Source organism: Dermacentor andersoni, chromosome 3 (genome assembly GCF_023375885.2).
Source record: "Dermacentor andersoni chromosome 3, qqDerAnde1_hic_scaffold, whole genome shotgun sequence".
Taxonomy (NCBI): Eukaryota; Metazoa; Arthropoda; class Arachnida; order Ixodida; family Ixodidae; genus Dermacentor; species Dermacentor andersoni.
In genome coordinates, this window is record NC_092816.1 from 225,429,917 (window position 1) to 225,448,546 (window position 18,630).

At 48.1% G+C, this 18,630-nt stretch overlaps 1 protein-coding gene across 1 annotated transcript in view; it reads left to right on the plus strand.

Annotated features, from left to right (window-relative positions):
- The first annotated feature begins 1,237 nt into the window (after positions 1–1,237).
- SerT (Serotonin transporter) overlaps positions 1,238–18,630 on the plus strand; it is an 860,179-nt gene continuing 842,786 nt past the window's right edge. The window contains exon 1 of the mRNA XM_050183099.3: positions 1,238–1,976. Within this exon, the coding sequence (XP_050039056.2) occupies positions 1,742–1,976 (235 nt within the window). The 5' untranslated portion in view covers positions 1,238–1,741. The remainder of the gene's footprint in view (positions 1,977–18,630) is intronic.

Here is an 18,630-nt window from a genome sequence, read left to right on the forward strand (position 1 = left end):
GCACGTCTACATCTTGTATGATGCCAGGGTTCGCGCAGAGTATAAAGTCGATTTCATTTCTAGTCTCACCATTCGGGCTCCTCCACGTCCACTTGCGGCTAAACCGCTTGCGGAAAAAGGTATTCATTATCCGCATATTATTCTGTTCTGCAAACTCTACTAATAACTCTCCTCTGCTATTCCTAGAGCCTATGCCATATTCCCCCACTGACTTGTCTCCGGCCTGCTTCTTGCCTACCCTGGCATTGAAATCGCCCATCAGTATACTGTATTTTGTTTTGACTTTACCCATCGCCGATTCCACGTCTTTATAGAAGCTTTCGACTTCCTGGTCATCATGACTAGATGTAGGGGCGTAGACCTGTACAACCTTCATTTTGTACCTCTTATTAAGTTTCACAACAAGACATGCCACCCTCTCGTTAATGCTATAGAATTCCTGTATGTTACCAGCTATGTTCCTATTAATCAGGAATCCGACTCCTAGTTCTCGTCTCTCTGCTAAGCCCCGGTAGCACAGGACGTGCCCGCTTTTTAGCACTGTATATGCTTCTTTTAGCCTCCTAACTTCACTGAGACCTATTATATCCCATTTACTGCCCTCTAATTCCTCCAATAGCACTGCTAGACTCGCCTCACTAGATAACGTTCTAGCGTTAAACGTTGCCAGGTTCATATTCCAATGGCGGCCTGTCCATAACCACTTCTAAATGTGGGTCTTTTTCTGACCTTCCGCGGTTGGCGCAGTACGTCTAGAACCGCAGCGTCCTGCGCTCTACGCGGTTGTACGGAACTGGTGACCACGCATCGCTACGCAACTTCCCAAATAACAGCTCGAGTCGGTTTTGCTGCTGGATAGAGCAGTAAACGAGGGATCTAAAAGAACTGTGATTGTTCCGCAAATATACATTTCTCTATAATTCTTCCAGAGCTAATTAAAGAAATACGCTACTAGAAATCTTTATTTGGCACTTTCGCTTATTAACTTGTTCTTGGCAAGGTTTTTCCTGCGCATGTTTCATGCGCGAGTCCATGTTATGTGGTTCTTTGTTTGCCATGTAAAGAAGTGTATATCAAAGGCGTAAATGTGAGACACATGTATTTCGAATCTTTAGTGCGGATTTAAGCGTCTTCATGGCAAATGGTAGGCATTATTCAAATTTATATTAGTAAAGTACCCTCCCCTTCATTTGAATAGAAAAGTTACCTTGGGTTGGGCCCCCCCCCGAAAAAAAAATCCTGCGTACGTGCCTGGCCCAGCTCTTTGTTTTCCAGCCCGCACGCGCCCAGCAGTCAAACATTGTTTGAAATAATGACCAGCAAATATGATGTTCTTGACATCGGGGTATAAGTGCGAGATGAACTTTTCTTATTTTTTTTTTCTCTCGTTGTTATCGGTGCATATGCAATGCGAGTGGTGATAATTAAATACTTTCAGGGGCGAAATTTAGCGTGTTTTAATCTACTGTAAAAATAGTTTGGACTCTTTTTTATTTCACGCGTTCCAACACTTTTTTTTTTTTGTCCACTCTTTTTCGTGAACAACCGACTCCCCAAAGAAACGGGCGACCGCGAATCTCGGCAGGTGCTCTGGCAAGCTCAGCACTCGTGGCCCCTCTCGGATGGGGGGAGGCTGCTGTACGCGAGAGCCCCGCCCCTGTGGGCCCGCCCGGCCACGTGACCAGGGCCCCGCCTCCAGCCACACTTGGCTGCGGCGCGGTGGCACCTCCGAGTCGGGCGCATGGAGCCGCGCGAGCAGCAAGCGCTGTCCCCCCGCGCACCAGCAGCCATGTCCTCTGCGCGGTCCAGCTGCGCGCCCGTGGCGTCGGTGGCGCCCATGGCCGTGGTGGTGCTCACAGACGACGGCCGAGAGAAGTGGGACAAGAAGATTGAATTCCTCCTCGCTGTCATCGGGTTTGCGGTAGACCTCGGCAACGTGTGGCGATTCCCGTACATCTGTTACCGCAACGGCGGAGGTGGGTTGCTCAGTCATTGCTGTAGCTAAAGCTCCACTCACACAAGGCTGTCAGCTGGTGCAGTACAGTTGGCTGTCGCAGTGCCTTCCCGGAAATTAGACGTCTATGCAGCCCGTTCAATTTTCCCGCACGGTCTCAGAGGTGCAAAATGGTTATGCGGTTCCCATGCAGTCTAAAAATGCACTGTGGAAGCTGTTTAGGTTAGGATCATGTCTGACTGTTACATGATGCTTATTTTGCAAGAATAGTCATTATAATGATAGCATACTTCTTTGCCATCTTGCAGTGCGTTACTTAACATACCAGACCTTTCAAAGCTAACATAGAGGCTTGCCTCACTAGGCTCCGCTACGAATGAAAAGAAAATGGCGACAAAAATCACAGGTTTCAAACACAAACGTCTTATTGTTTAAGAAATGACAGGAATCTAACTGACAGCGACATGGACACATAGAAAGAACAACTACAGCTAACATGTCAAGTCTCACACAAGATTAGCCAATCTAGTCAAGCTGCGGTTCGTGCTTTGCAGCAGGACATCGAGGATATTTTAAAGACTTGCGTTACACAGACACACCTGGCTCTGCCATACCTAGTGGTACAATGTAGCGTTAGACTTGCGCCAATGCTCTAGGACCAATGTAATGGTGTCTCAACTCGGATATGCAGAATGGTCGCGGCACAACTGTTTGAAAAAAATAGTGATTTAACCGTGAGGAGATCAAAAGACAAAAGAACATTGTCAGCTATGAACGAATTAATTGTACGAAAAACGTTTTAGCACATATTTCAAGATTCTATTCATGCGGCACTTCCAATGAGCAGAACCAAATAAAAATAATGTAACAGCGTACGTAATACGGTCGTATTTTCTATGCAAGGGTGCGGATAATCGTATTTTCATAGATGTCGGTAGCATAGGCCTAATGTTCAACAAGCAGGTGACGCGGGTTTCTGTATTAGAAACGTATACTAAGCGACTATGCCGCATTGAATCCTTGTAAACGAACACTCCCAGGATTTAATTGAGCTCATGGGCTCTACTGCTGGGCATTTTCTTGAAGAATGGATACGGCGTTTTCACGTATAGGGGTGATTCAGTAACGTTGGCTTTGATTAGACTTCTAAAACATACCAATTTAGTTTCTTCGGTGCTTAGAAACAGTTATATGCGAACTAAGACATAGCATCGGAAACATTTTGTTGTAGGAGTCTAATGGTTTTCGAGTAACATGTATGCTTGGTTAGTAGCGCAGCGTCATCGCATACTTTAAAACGAGGTAATTGTAAAGATCTAACACGGAGTCCTCAAGAATATATTAAAAAGGAGTGATGATAATATGGAACATTGCGGTACCTCTGAGGTCAGTTATAGCTTAATGCCGAATGGCTATTGGTCTTTGAGGCATCTATCTACCTGTCAGCGATTGCTGAGGCAATCGTTTAGGAAGCCAAAAAGAAATTTTCCTCCGAAACCAATGGCCGAAGTACAGTTTTCAAGTAGAATTGCACGGCGCACTACGTTGAATGCCTTAACGAAATCTATGACCAAGGTTAAAGAAAACATGGTTTGCACGAAAGCTGAGAGTAACCCATCAGTGAATTTATCAAGAAGAGAAGTGGTGCCTCAAGCAGCGACGAAACCAAACTGGTGACTCGAAATAAATGTGAATAAATTTTGCGGATACTTGAGGCAAGATTGGCAATATAGACATTTGTAAAAAGCTTTTGCCATTAATAGCGAGCTTACCACTGTCACTTTCAATATGTTTCATAATGATGCACTAACTTCTTCACGGCTTCAAGATTTTGTCGAAGGAAGGATACCGAAATTCTCTCTATGGCAGTAGGTTTCCTACGTGTGAAACTAAAGTTATTATAGCCAGGGTGCCCATAAGTAACATAGTGTCACGTGGCAGTGACGGTTAAGAAGGCAGCAAAACTGTGATTAACGAAACGAGCGTTTTATTGGGCGTACTTGTGCCCTCAAAAATAGACTACACTCAAAGAACAACGGTAGCGGCGAACCCGATTGGCGGTCGTCGAATTCTGATCAAAGGGTCAAGCGCGTCGGCTTTTATAGATCAATCGTCGATTGTTCCAGACTAATCGCTGGGACCCGCGCGCCTTCCACAAAGTTCTATATTATTCGCGTCGCGCACGCATGCAATCAGATTACACAATTCAGCGACAACAGACAGCGGATGGAATCATCGATAACATTCCAGAAACTTCCGACACATGCAGGCGCGTCCTGCGCTGCGCGATAACATTTGTTAGGCGGCCAAACGTGGTCACCCGATAAAGACAAGTACACGTGTTATTACCCCCCTCTTAAAAAGCAACGACCCGATGCTGCAAACAAACGAAAGTAATAAAAAAGAAGCACTCGTCGTAAAGAAAACAACAAAATAAGGAAGTTCGTCAGCGTCCATAAAATGGTTTAAGGCGCACCGCGTGGACCACTTCGGATCGTGCGCGGCGCCGCTGTGAATGCGAAATGCCGTCTGGCACGACCTCATAGTCCAGTGCGCCAATACGTCGGATGATCTTGTAGTGTCCGAAATAGCGTCCCAATAGTTTCTCACTCAGTCCTCCTCGGCGTGTCGGGGTCCATACCCAAGCGCGGTCGCCGGGCTGGTACTCGACGAAGCGTCGTCGGAGGTTGTAGTGTCGTCTGTCGTACGCTGCTGGTTCTTGATCCGTAGGCGGGCGAGCTGTCGGGCTTCTTCGACGCGCTGGAGATAAGTAGCGACGTCAAGATTATCCTCGCCAGTGACGTGTGGCAGCGTGGCGTCGAGCGTCGTCGTCGGGTCCCTGCCATAAACCAGCTTAAACGGCGTGATCTGTGTTGTTTCTTGCACCGCCGTGTTCTAAGCGAATGTTACGTACGGCAGGACGGCATCCCAGGCCTTGTGTTCGACGTCAACGTACATTGCTAGCATTCAGGCGCTCCGTAACACCATTCGTCTGTGGCTGGTAGGCCGTTGTCCTCCTGTGCCTTGTCTCACTGTACTGCAGAATGGCTTGGGTGAGCTCCGCTGTAAAGGCCCTTCCTCTGTCGATGATGAGGACTTCTGGTGTGCCATGTCGCAGCAGGATGTTTTCGACAAACAATTTCGCGACTTCGGCTGTGCTACCTTTCAGCAGTGCTTTAGTTTCAGCGAAGCGGGTGAGGTAGTCCGTCGCCATGGTGATCCACTTATTTCCGGTTGTTAAAGTCGGAAAGGGTCCCAACAAGTCCATCCCGATCTGCTGGAATGGTCGGCAAGGAGGCTCGATTGGCTGTAGTAATCCCGCTGGCCTTGTCGGTGGTGTTCTGTGTCGCTGACAGTCTCGGCATGTTCATACATAACGGGTGACGTCAGCGGTCAGGCGCGACCAATAATACCTGTCCTGTATCCTCGATAGTGTCCGGGAAAATCTGAGGTGTCCAGCGGTCGGATCGTCATGTAGGGCGTGCAATACTTCTGGACGCACTCCTGACGGGACAACAAGAAGGTATTTGGCGCGCACTGGTGAGAAGTTCTTCTTTACGAGTAGGTTGTATACAAGCGAGAACGAAGACAACCCTCGCTTAAATGCCTTAGGGACAACGTCTGTGTGCCTTTCCAAATACTAGACGAGGTTTTTGAACTCCGGGTCTGCTCGCTGCTGTCCAGCGAAGTCTTCCGCGCTTAAAATGCCAAGGAAGGTGTCGTCATCTTCATCTTGCTGCGGTGAGTCATTGGGGGCGCGTGATACGCAATCGGCATCAGAGTGTTTTCGTCCGGACTTATAGGTTACAGTAACATCATATTCTTGCAGTATTAGGCTCCACCGCGCCAGCCGTCCTGAAGGATTTTTTAAATTCGCTAGCCAACACAAGGCGTGATGGTCGCTGACGACTTTGAATGGCCTGCCATATAGGTAAGGGCGAAACTTCGCTGAAGCCCAAATGATGGCGAGACATTCCTTTTCAGTTGTAGAATAATTGCCTTCCGCTTTTGATAACAACCGGCTAGCGTTAGCTATCACGTGTTATGTCCATCTTTTATCTCGCCCAGGACGGCACCGAGGCCCAGGCTACTGGCGTCAGTGTTGATTTCGGCGTCGGCGTCCTCGTCGAAGTGCGCAAGTACAGGCGGCGACTGCATGCGTCGTTTGAGTTTTTGAAATTCGTGGGACTGCGGTGTTCCCCACTTGAACTCGACGTCACGTTTAATTATCTGTGTCAGCAGCTCAGCGATGCGTGAAAAGTCTGACAAAGCGCCTTTAGTAGGCACACATGCCAACGAATCTACGCACTGCCTTCTTGTCGATGGGCTGCGGGAACATTGCGATGACAGCTGTCTTCTGCGGGTCGGGGCGGACTCCAGACTTGCTGATGACGTGGCCTAGAAATAAAAGCTCATAGTAAGCGAAGCGGCACTTTTCTGGCTTTAGAGTGAGCCTTCATAACTTGATGGCCTCTAGTACTGTCGCAAGCCGCCTAAGGTGATCGTCGAAATTTCCGGCGAAGACGACGACGTCATCCAAGGAAACAAGACAGGTATGCCACTTCAAGCCTGATAACACCATGCCCATGAGGCGCTGGAACGTTACAGGCGCCGAGCACAGTCCGAATGGCCTGACCATGAACTCGTAGAGGCCGCCTGGCGTGATGAAGGCGGTCTTTTCGCGATCTCTCTCGTAGACTTCTATTTGCCAGTAGCCAGACTTGAAATCCATTGACGAGAAGTATTTTGCGCTGCAGAGCCGATCTAATGCGTCGTCGATCCGTGGTAGGGGGTATACATCCTTCTTTGTGATCTTGTTCAGTCGACGATAATCGACGCAGAAACGTAAGGTTCTGTTCTTTTTCTTCACCAAGACAACAGGGGATGCCCACGGGCTTTTCGACGGCTGGATGATGTCGTCGCGCAGCATTTCGTCAACTTGTTCTCTTATAGCTTCGCGTTCTCGCGGCGAAACTCGGTAAGGGCTCTGGCGGAGTGGTCGAGCGTACTCCTCGGTGATTATGCGATGCTTGGCGACTGGTGTTTGTCGAATCCTCGATGACGTCGAAAAGCAGCCTTTGTATTGTCGGAGCAGACTTCTGAGCTGCTGTTGCTTAATCACGGGGAGACTTGGATTAATGTCGCAGTCTGGTTCGGGAACCATGGTCGTCGGGGTAGATGCGGCGGAATCTGAGAGGACAAACGCATTGCTGTTTTCCAGAATTTCTTCGATGTATGCGATCGTCGTGCCCTTGTTGATGTGCTTGAACTCCTGGCTGAAGTTTGTCAGCAACACTTTCGTGTTTCCTCCGTGCAGTCGAGCGATCCCTCTTGCGACGCAAATTTCACGGCCTAGCAGTAGACGTTGGTCGCCTTCGATGACGCCTTCTACATCAGCGGGTGTTTCGGTGCCGGCCGAAATAACAATGCTGGAGCGAGGCGGGATGCTAACTTGATCTTCGAGCACACTCAAGGCGTGGTGATTACGAGGGCTCTCCGACGGTATCGCATGGTCTTCCGACAGAGTTATTGACTTCGACTTCAGGTCGATGACTGCGCCGTGTTGGTTGAGGAAGTCCATGCCGAGAATGACGTCTCGTGAAAGCTGTTGGAGGATAACGAAGGTGACAGGGTAAGTCCGGTCGTGAATGGTAATTCTTGCTGTGCACATTCCAGTCGGCATTATGAAGTGTCCTCCAGCGGTCCGAATTTGAGGGCCTTCCCATGCAGTTTTAACTTTCTTGAACTGCGCGGCGATGGGTCCACTCATGACGGAGTAATCAGCCCCTGTGTCGACTAAGGCGGAGACTGCGTGGCCGTCGAGAAGCACGTCGAGGTCGGTGGTTCTTTGTCTTGCATTTCAGTTCGGTCATGGTATCGGATCACGACTGCGTCGCGTTGACTTGTGGCTGGTATGTAACGTCGTCAGGTCGTCTTTCGTCGTCGCATTCTTTCCTTCCAGACTTCGTCGGGACGGCGGCGTGTCGTTATTTCGTCGAGGTATTTTCTTTGGCGTCTTCGTCGGCGGCGGAGGATCTTCGTCATTTCGACGAGCAGCAACCGCACCTCCATCGGTTGCTGCTTTTAGTTTTCCGGATATGGGCTCGCAGACCGGCCCCGGGCGGGGCCAGTGTATGGTCGGCGCTGTGGCGACAGGTAGCGGCCTGGTGACGGCGAACGGGACGGTCATCGAGCGCTCCACTGACTGGTGGCGAGGTAGTCGGCGATATCGCGATGTCGTTCACCAAGCTGTGGTCGCGGCGCGTTCACGGCGAACCCTCGCAGTCCATATCCCGGTATGGGCAACGGCGGTAGACGTGACCCACTTCTCCGCAGTGGTAACAGAGCGGGCGGTGGTCAGGAGCGCGCCAAATGTCCGTTTTCCTCGCGTAGCGGCGTTGGGCGACGGGCGAGCGGGCTAGTCATGGCGGCGATTCACGGCGGAATTGCGGCGTCATTGGGCCCTGGCGTGGTCGTGGAGGGGGGCCTTGACGGCGGGCGACGGCGGCGTAGGTCACCGCTTCCGGCACGGGCTGCGGTGATTCTGGTTGCAGCTCAGGAACTCCAGACGATCGCTCAAGCTCATCTTTGAGGATTTCGGTGATTGAGGCTACTTGAGGTTGCGACCTGGGGTACAACCTCTGCAGCTCTTCCCGTACGACCGCTCTGATAGTCTCGCGCAGATCGTCGGTGGCCAGTGAGTGAATTCCTGCGGAATTGGTAGAGGTCGTGCCGTGGTTGAATTGCCGGTTCCGCATTTCGAAAGTCTTCTCGATGCTGGTGACCTCGCGAAGTAACTCTTCTACGGTCTTCGGTGGGCTTCGTATCATTGCGCCGAAAAGTTCTTCCTTCACACCCCGCATGAGAAGGCGGACTTTCTTCTCGGGCATATCCGGGTCGGCGTGGCGGAACAGACGGTTCATTTCTTCCGTGAATATGGCAACGTTCTCGTTAGGTAGCTGCACTCGGGCGTCCAGCATGGCATCAGCCCTTTCCTTGCGCACGATGCTCGTAAAGGTGCGCAGGAAGCCGCTCCGGAACAGGTCCCATGTTTTCAAGGTCGACTCCTTGTTCTCAAACCACGTTCTGGTGGCGTCTTCTAAGACAAAGCACACATGCCGCAGGTTGTCGTAGAAGTCCCAGTTGCTGAAAGTCGCGATTAGTTCGTTGGTCTCCAGCCAGGATTCCGGGTCTTGAGTCGCCGCTTCGTGGAAGGTTGGTGGGTCCCGAGGTTGTAGTAGGATAACGGGGGACGCTGGGGCAGCCATTGGGGTAGTTTTGACCACGACCTTCTTTGTCGTCGCAGGTAGAAGTCCGTGCTCTGGGGGCAGTCCTTGCAGTCTGCGGCTAGCATGCTGGTCTTGGGCAATGTTGGTTTTGTCCTCAGGCTTCGGACTTGGATCTAGACTTTGCGGGGGCGTTCGCTACTTGAACGCACTAGCACCTCCACCAGATGTCACGTGGTAGTGGCGGTTAAGAAGGCAGCAAAACTGCGATTGACGAAACGAGCGTCTTTTTGGGCGAACTTGTGCCCTCAAAAACAGCCTACACTCAAAGAACAACGGTAGCGGCGAACACGATCGGCGGTTGTCGAAATCTGATCAATGGGTCAAGCGTGTCGGCTTTTATACATCAATCGTCGAATCATTATCATCATCATCAGCCTGGTTACGCCCACTGCAGGGCAAAGGTCTCTCCCATACTTCTCCAACTACCCCGGTCATGTACTAATTGTGGCCATGTTGATCCTCCAAACTTCCTAATCTCATCTGCCCACCTAAATTTCTGTCGCCCCGTGCTACGCTTTCCTTCCCTCCGAATCCACTCCGTAACCCTTAATGACCATTGGTTATCTTCCCTCCTTATTACATGTCCTGCCCATGCCCACTTCTTTTTCTTGATTTCAACTAAGATGTCATTAACGCGCGTTTGTTCCCTCACCCATTCTGCTCTTTTCTTATGCCTTAAATATATACCTATCATTCTTCTTACCATAGCTCGTTGCGTCGTCCTCAATTTAAGTAGAACCCTTTTCGTAAGCCTCCAGGTTTCTTCCCCGTGCGTGAGTACTGGTAAGACACAGCTGTTATACACTTTTCTCTTGAGGGATAATGGCAACCTGCTGTTCATGATCTGCGAATGCCTGCCAAACGCACCACAGCCCATTCTTATTCTTCTGATTATTTCACTCTCATGATCCGGATCCGCAGTCACTACCTGTCCTAAGTAGATGTATTCTCTTACCACTTCCAGTGCCTCGCTACCTCTCGTAAACTGCTGTTCCCTACCGAGACTGTTAAACATTACTTTAGTTTTCTGCAGATTAATTTTTAGTCCCACCCTTCTGTTCTGCCTCTCCAGGTCAGTGAGCATGCATTGCAATTTGTCCCTTGAGTTAGTAAGCAAGGCAATATCATCAGCGAAGCGCAAGTTATTATGGTATTCTCCATTTACTCTTATCCCCGATTGTTCCCAATCCAGGTCTCTGAATACCTCCTGTAAACACGCTGTGAATAGCATTGGAGAGATCGTATCTCCCTGCCTGACGCCTTTCTTTATTGGGATTTCGCTGCTTTCTTTATGGGGGACTACAGTGGCTGTGGAGCCGCTATAGATATCTTTCAGTATTCTTACGTACGGCTCGTCTACACCCTGATTCCGCAATGCCTCCATGACTGCTGAGGTTTCGACTGAATCAAACGCTTTCTCGTAATCAATGAAAGCTATATATAATGGTCGGTTATATTCCGCACATTTCTCTATCACCTGACAGATAGTGTGAATATGATCTATTGTTGAGTAGCCTTTACGGAATCCTGCCTGGTCCTTTGGTTTACGGAAGTCTAAGGTGTTCCTGATTCTATTTGCAATTACCTTAGCAAATATTTTGTAGGCAATGGACAGTGAGCTGATCGGACCATAATTTTTCAAGTCTTTGGCGTTCCCTTTCTAATGGATTAGGATTATTTTAGCGTTCTTCCAAGATTCCTGTACGCTCGAGGTCATGAGGCATTGTGTATACAAGGTGGCCAGTATTTCTAGAACAATCTGCCCACCGTCCTTCAACAAATCTGCTGTTACCTGATCCTCCCCAGCTGCCTTCCCCCTTTGCATAGCTCCCAAGGCTTTCCTTACTTCTTCCGGCGTTACTTGTGGGATTTCGAATTCCTATAGAGTATTCTCTCTTCCATTATCATCGTGGGTGCCACTCATACTGTATAAATCTCTGTAGAACTCCTCAACCACTTGAGCAATCTGACCCATATTAGTCTCTAAACGCATACACCTGATTCTTGCCTATTCCTAGTTTCTTCTTCACTGCTTTTAGGCTTCCTCCGTTCCTGAGAGCATGTTCAATTCTATCCATATTATACTTCCTTATGTCAGCTGTATTACACTTGCTGATTAACTTGGAAAGTTTTGCCAGTTCTATTCTAGCTGTAGGGTCAGAGGCTTTCATACATAGGCGTTTCTTGATCAGATGTTTCGTCTCCTGCGATAGCTTACTGGCATCCTGTCTAACGGAGTTACCACCAACATCTATTGCACATTCCTTAATGATGCCCATATTATTGTCGTTCATATCTTCAACAGTAAGGTCCTCTTCCTGAGTTAAGGCCGAATACCTGTTCTGTAGCTTGATCCGGAATTCCTCTATTTTCCCTCTTACCGCTGACTCATGGATCGGTTTTTTTATGTACCGGTTTCTTCCGTTCCATCCTCAAGTCTAGGCTAATTCGAGTTCGTACCATCCTATGGTCTCTGCAGCGCACCTTGTCGAGCACATCCACATCTTGTATGATGTCAGGGTTAGCGCAGAGTGTAAGTTCTATTTCATTTCTAGTCTCGCCATTCGGGCTCCTCCATGTACACTTTCGGCTATCCCGCTTGCGGAAGATGGTATTCATTATCCTCATATTATTCTGCTCCGCAAACTCAACTAATAACTCTCCCCTGCTATTCCTAGAGCCTATGCCATATTCTCCCACTGCCTTGTCTCCAGCCTGCTTCTTGCCTACTTTGGCATGGAAATCGCCCATCAGTATAGTGTATTTTGTTTTCACTACCCATCGCCGATTCCACGTCGTCATAGAAGCTTTCGACTTACTGGTCATCATGACTGGATGTAGGGGCGTAGACCTGCACAACCTTCATTTTGTACCTCCTAATAAGTTTCACAACAAGACACAATCATCGTTTCACAATCGTCGAATGTTCCAGACTAATTGCTGGGACCCGCGTGCCTTCCACAAAGTTCTACATTATTCGCGTCGCGCACACATGCAATCAGATTACACAATTCGGCGACAACAGACAGCGGATGGAACCATCGATAACATTCCAGAATCTTCCGACACATTCAAGTGCGTCCTGCGCTGTGCCATAACATTTGTTAGGCGGTGAAACGTGTCGCCCGATAAAGAGAAGTACACTTGTCAATAGTATATATGCAGGTGCCAATATCACTTTGTTGAGCTTGCATCGACCCACCCAGACTGATCAGCTGTCTTTGGAAACACGCGCGAAATGCTGATCAAACAATTCAGCCACGGGCGAGAGATCACCCGGAATTGTGTCCGTGGGAGACAAGGCTTTTCCTTTTCCGCAACCACATCCTAGCCGAGCTTTTAGCGGACCAGTGGGACTGCGGTTGCAAGTGCCCCCTTTTCGCACTTGAAATCAGGGTGACTATTCCGTGTCGTTCAACTGTTTAGTCAACTTTAAGCTGAATATTGCTTACGTTTAAACTGTTTCAAAAATAAGCCCCCTCAATAGCTGTCCGCGTAAATTCTGGCGTTACCTTCTGTGGTCTCTTCAAGCCTGCTTAGTATAACTAGAGGGCACGCTTTTTTTTTTTTGAAAATGTCTACCTGCTCGCTTAATTTTGTGTTTGCGTCACTAGCGACACAAGAAATCAAAGACCACTCGAAATTTTCTGCCGAAGTAGGGAACTTACGTTGGTGAACCACAGGCACCTCCGTTTTCTTGTCTGTTTCGCTTTGCAGACCTTGGAGGCTATAACGTAAAGCTATTCCAAGCTTTTCTATCCCAATTCTGCAATCATCCCTCCGCCATTGGTTAAAAACTTTTTGGAACCACCCTCACTTCCTCTGTCTGTCACGCGACGTCACGAAAAGCGTGGTAGCTCCCGATATGATACGACATGAACGCGCTGATTATGCATGACCGCAAGGAACAAAAGAAAAAGGGTTATTTCTGATTCGACGCCTTTTCGCCATTAGACCTCGGCTATTTGTCAAATGTTTACGGTCTGCACCCACTTCACCTGCATGTCACGCGACGTCACAAAACCGCAAGAACTCACCTCGTCAATGTGACGTTGTGACGTGTACGCGTTAAAGACGCATTAATATGCCGAAGAAAACTGAATTTTTCTCTGAATGGCCGCAGGCTGTCCCGTTTCGGAAGGAATAAATGATGGCTGTTGTCGGTCGCTCAGGACTGGCTACTCGCACCTGCCGGAAAGCTTGGGTTTAGTTGCGTACAATTAAACTTTTTACGTGGCCGTGTAACGTTTTCGAGAAATTTAGGCAGGTTTACGACCTCGCTCAGTGAACTTTTCTTTGCTAAGGATCCTTTTCAGCAGCATTCTTCACCTTCCGTTGCATGCCGGCGCGATTTTTGACCAGCCACCGCAAGCTAAGTAAGGGAAAGCGGACCAACCGCAGACGCCGGCACCACCCTTTCCATCCGGTTATCGATTTTCAGTGCACTGGCTCGGCCCCATAGAACACCTCTACTCTTGAGCCGTGCACCTCGCCTCTTGTCAGCAAATTAGATAATACAATCCGCTCAGTGTAGGCAATGCTATTCATTTTTAAAGCAAACAAAAGTGACGTCACGCGGAAAGCATTTGATTGGTCTCTTTAATCAACCCTGCGGGTCAGTGCCCGGTGCTTGCGTTGGCGGTTATGCGAATTTGACGTCAGGAGATTGTAATAAAACATATTGGAATGGTTTTACGTTATATGGCCCCTGCCTTTTATACGCGTATTTCTTAATGGTTACCTTGCCCCTAGCGCTTGGGCCACTGGGCCGGCATTATGATTTACATGCAATGACGAAGGCAAGACGACGACGAAGCAGCCAAGCGAGCAAGGCACAGTGTTGGTGGTAGCCACGCGACCCGAGCTTGCGCTTGCCCAGACTTTTGGCCGCTTGACGCTCGCCTTGGACGTTGCTCGTCCTTCTTCGACGTGTAAAGGTCAATAAATCACGTGAGATTTGGTGTAGGTTGCGTGGGTCCCCTGCACCCTACTGCAACTTCGTTACTGGATGCTCCCTTGTGTTCACGTTGCCATTATGGTCAACGACACCTCTACTCAAACTGATCCTGCGGCCGCCCATGCCACCTGCTGCGTCCTGTACTGTCAGCGCGAGCCGCCAATCTTCAACGGCTCAGGTGATTCAGACATTGAAGATTGGTTGTTGACGTACGAACACCTCAGCGCCAGTAACAAAGGGGATGATCCAACGAAATTGACTCACGTCATGTTTTATCTTGCGGATATCACTTAACTGTGGTATCACAACCACGAGACTGACATTCCAACTTGGTCCATTAACAAGACTTCCGTTACGGACGTCTTTGGTCTGCCTACGGCCCGCCAGCTTTGCGTTGAGCTGCGCTTGCGTCAATGTGCGCAGCATCCCGCCGAGAATTTCACGGGCTACATCGAGGATGTGCTCAATCTCTGCAACTGCAAACACCCCACCATGGCTGAGGAGGAAAAAATCAAGCAAATGCCGAAGGGCATCGAGGACGACGCTTTTTAGCTGCTGCTCGTCAGAAATACCACTACGGTCGCTGCACTCGTCTCATTGTGTCAGAGCTTTGAAGAGTCACGTTATTTTTTTTATTGTTACGTGATTTATTGACATCTAGACCCCAAGGAACGAGGAGGAACGTCCAGAACCGTTAACGCACTCCCTCAGCAGAGCAGGATTGGCGACCCTGGTGCAGTACTTGGCCACAACCTCCTATATCAACACAACAATCAAACCCCGGCCATCAGTCGCCAGCAGCTGCGAAAAACCTGACCATGGCGGCGGTCAGATCTGCGACGCAGCAGAGCGTGCTAAGAATCCCTGATTCCGGGCAGGCCGCCATTGGAATCTGAACCTGGCAATGTTTAACGCTAGAACGTTATCTAGTGAAGCGAGTCTAGCAGTGCTATTCGAGGAATTAGAGGGCAGTAAATGGGGATATAATCAAACTCAGTGAAGCTAGGAGGACGAAAGTGCTGAAAAGCGCGCACGTCCTGTGCTACCGGGGCTTAGCGGAGAGACGAGAATTAGGAGTCGCATTCCTGATTATTAAGGACATAGCTGGTAACATACAGGAATTTTATAGCAATAACGCGAGGGTGGCAGGTCTTGTTGTGAAACTTAATAAGAGGTACAAATTGAAGATCGCACAGCTCTATGCCCCTACATCCAGTCATGATGACCAGGAAGTCGAAAGCGTCTATGAAGACGATGGGTAAAGTCAAAACAAAATACATTATACTGATGGGCAACTTCAATGCCAGGGTAGGCAAGAAGGAGGCTGCAGACAAGTCAATGGGGGAATATGGCATAGGCTCTAGGAATAGCAGGGGAGAGTTATTAGTATTGTCTGCAAAACAGAATAATATGAGGATAATGAATACCGTCTTCCGCAAGCGGGATAGCCGAAAGTGGACATGGAGGAACCCGAATGGCGAGACTAGAAATTAAATAGAACTTACACTCTGCGCTAACCCTGGCATCATACAAAATCTGGATGTGCTCGGCAAGGTGTGCTGCAGAGACCATAGGATGGTACGAACTCGAATTAGCCTAGACTTGAGGAGGGAACGGAAGAAACCGGTACATAAAAAACCGATCAATGTGTCAGCGGTAAGAAGGATAATAGAGGAATTCCGGATCAAGCTACAGAACAGGTATTCGGCCTTAACTCAGGAAGAGGACCTTAGTGTTGAAGATATGAACGACAATATTATGGGCATCATTAAGGAATGTGCAATAGATGTCGGTGGTAAGTCCGTTAGACAGGATGCCAGTAAGCTATCGCAGGAGACGAAACATGTGATGAAGAAACGCCTATGTATGAAAGCCTCTGACCCTACAGCTAGAATAGAACTGGCAGAACTTTCCAAGTTAATCAGCAAGCGTAATACAGCTCACATAAGGAAGTATAATAGAGATAGAATTGAACATGCTCTCAGGAACGGAGGAAGCCTAAAAGCAGTGAAGAAGAAACTAGGAATAGGCAAGAATCAGATGTATGCGTTTAGAGACAAAGCCGGCAATATCATTACTAATATGGATCAGATCGCTCAAGTGGTTGAGGAGTTCTATAGAGGTTTGCACAGTACCAGTGGCACCCACGACGATAATGGAAGAGAGAATAGTCTAAAGGAATGGGAAATCCCACAAGTTACGCTGGAAGAAATAAAGAAAGCCTTGGGAGCTGTGCAAAGGGGGAAGGCAGCTGAGGAGGATCAGGTAACAGCAAATTTGTTGAAGGATGGTGGGCAGATTGTTCTAGAGAAACTGGCCAACCTGTATACGCAAGGGTACCGGAATCTTGGAAGAACGCTAACATAATCCTAATCCCTAAGAAAGGGGACGCCCAAGACATGAAAAATTATTGTCCGATCAGCTTACTGTCCATTGCCTACAAAATATTTGCTAAGGTAATTCCAAATAGAATCAGGCACGCCTTAGATTTCCGTCAACCAAAGGACCAGGCATGATTCCGTAAAGGCTACTCAGCAATAGATCATATTCACAGTATCAGTCGGGTGATAGAGAAATGTGCGCAATATGACCAACCCTTATATATAGCTTTCATCGATTACGAGAAAGCGTTTGATTCAGTAGAAACCTCAGCAGTCATGGAGGCATTATGGAATCAGGGTGTAGACTAGCCGTATGTAAAAATACTCAAAGATATCTATAGGGGCTCCACAGCCACCGTAGTCCTCCATAAAGAAAGCAACAAAATCCTAATAAAGAAAGGCCTCAGGCAGGGAGATACGATCTCTCCAACGCTATTTACAGCCTGTTTACAGGAGGTATTCAGAGACCTGGATTGGAAGGAATTGGTGATAAGGGTTAATGGAGAATACCTTAGTAACTTGCGATTCGCTGATGATATTGCCCTGCTTAGTACCTCAGGGTACCAACTGCAATGCATGCTCATTGACATGGACAGGCAAAGCAGAAGGGTGGGTCTAAAATTTAATATGCAGAAAACTAAAGTAATGTTTAACAATCTTGGAAGAGAACAGCAATTTACGATAGGTAGCGAGACAGTGGAAGTGGTAAGGGAATACATCTACTTAGGACAGGTAGTGACCGCGGATCCGGATCATGAGACTGAAATAATTTGAAAAATAGGAATGGGCTGGGATGCGTTTGACAGGCATTCTCAGATCATGATCCGCTGGTTGCCATTATCCCTCAAAGGAAACGTGTATAACAGCTGTGCCTTACCAGTACTCACGTACGGGGCAGAAACTTGGAGGCTTACGAAAAGGGTTCTACTTAAATTGAGGACGACGCAACGAGCTATGGAAAGAAGGATGATAGGTGTAACGTTAAGGGATTAGAAAAGAGGAGATTGGGTGACGGAACAAACGCGAGTTAATGACATCTTAGTTGAAATTACAAAAAAAAAGAAATGAGCATGGGCAGGACATGTAATGAGGAGGGAAAATAACCGATGGTCATTAAGGGTTACGGACTGGATTCCAAGGGAACAGAAGCGCAGCAGGGGGTGGCAGAAAGGTACGTGGGCGGATGAGATTAAGAAGTTTGCAGGGGCAACATGGCCACAATTAGTAAATGACCGGGGTATTTGGAGAAGTATGGGAGAGGCCTTTGCCCTGCAGTGGGTGTAGCCAGAATGGTGATGATGATGATAATGTCTATAGGATGTCTTTGGACTAGATCACCGAGGTTAATAAGGAAATTTCTATTTTCTTTAGAATGTCTTACTATTGTCTTGCACAAGTTGTAGTTGTACATATTTTCCATCCGTGATAAACCTCGTGTGTCAATTAATGGCTCTACCGAAAATTAGGTGGGTAGTTCGTAATCAATTGAATAAATTTTCTTTGACGCCTACTAATTTCTTCATATTGCTTATTGTTGTACCCCAAACCAGTATCCTATAACTTATGTGTGACAGAAACATCACGTTGTAAAGGAGAAAAAAGACACTTTTGGGGAGATATTCTTCATGTCTGTAAAGTAGTACCGTTACTTACGCAAGTCCTTTTATATATAATCTATATTGAGTCCCAAGACATGTTTGCTGGAAATATGACGCCTAACGTCTTAAATTAATTGACTATTCCTACATCGGAGTCACACAGTGCCAACTTCCGTCTTCGTAGAGTCACTTTACCTTTTCGTGCCACAGTATTGGTTTCGTTTTACTAGTGTTGTGATGTTCCTAAAGGAATTCACTTAGACACACATGTAAAGAAACGGGTGTCGTCCCCCCATTTTAATCTCCTCCACTCCAATCTCTTCTTCCTCCTCCTCTTGTCCCTTTTTATCGTCCTCTATGACTCTCCTGGAGCAGACCGCTTCATTCCTCCGAACTTCATTGTTCACACCGCCTGGTGTAATATTTGAACACATTGCTGAGAGAGGCGTAC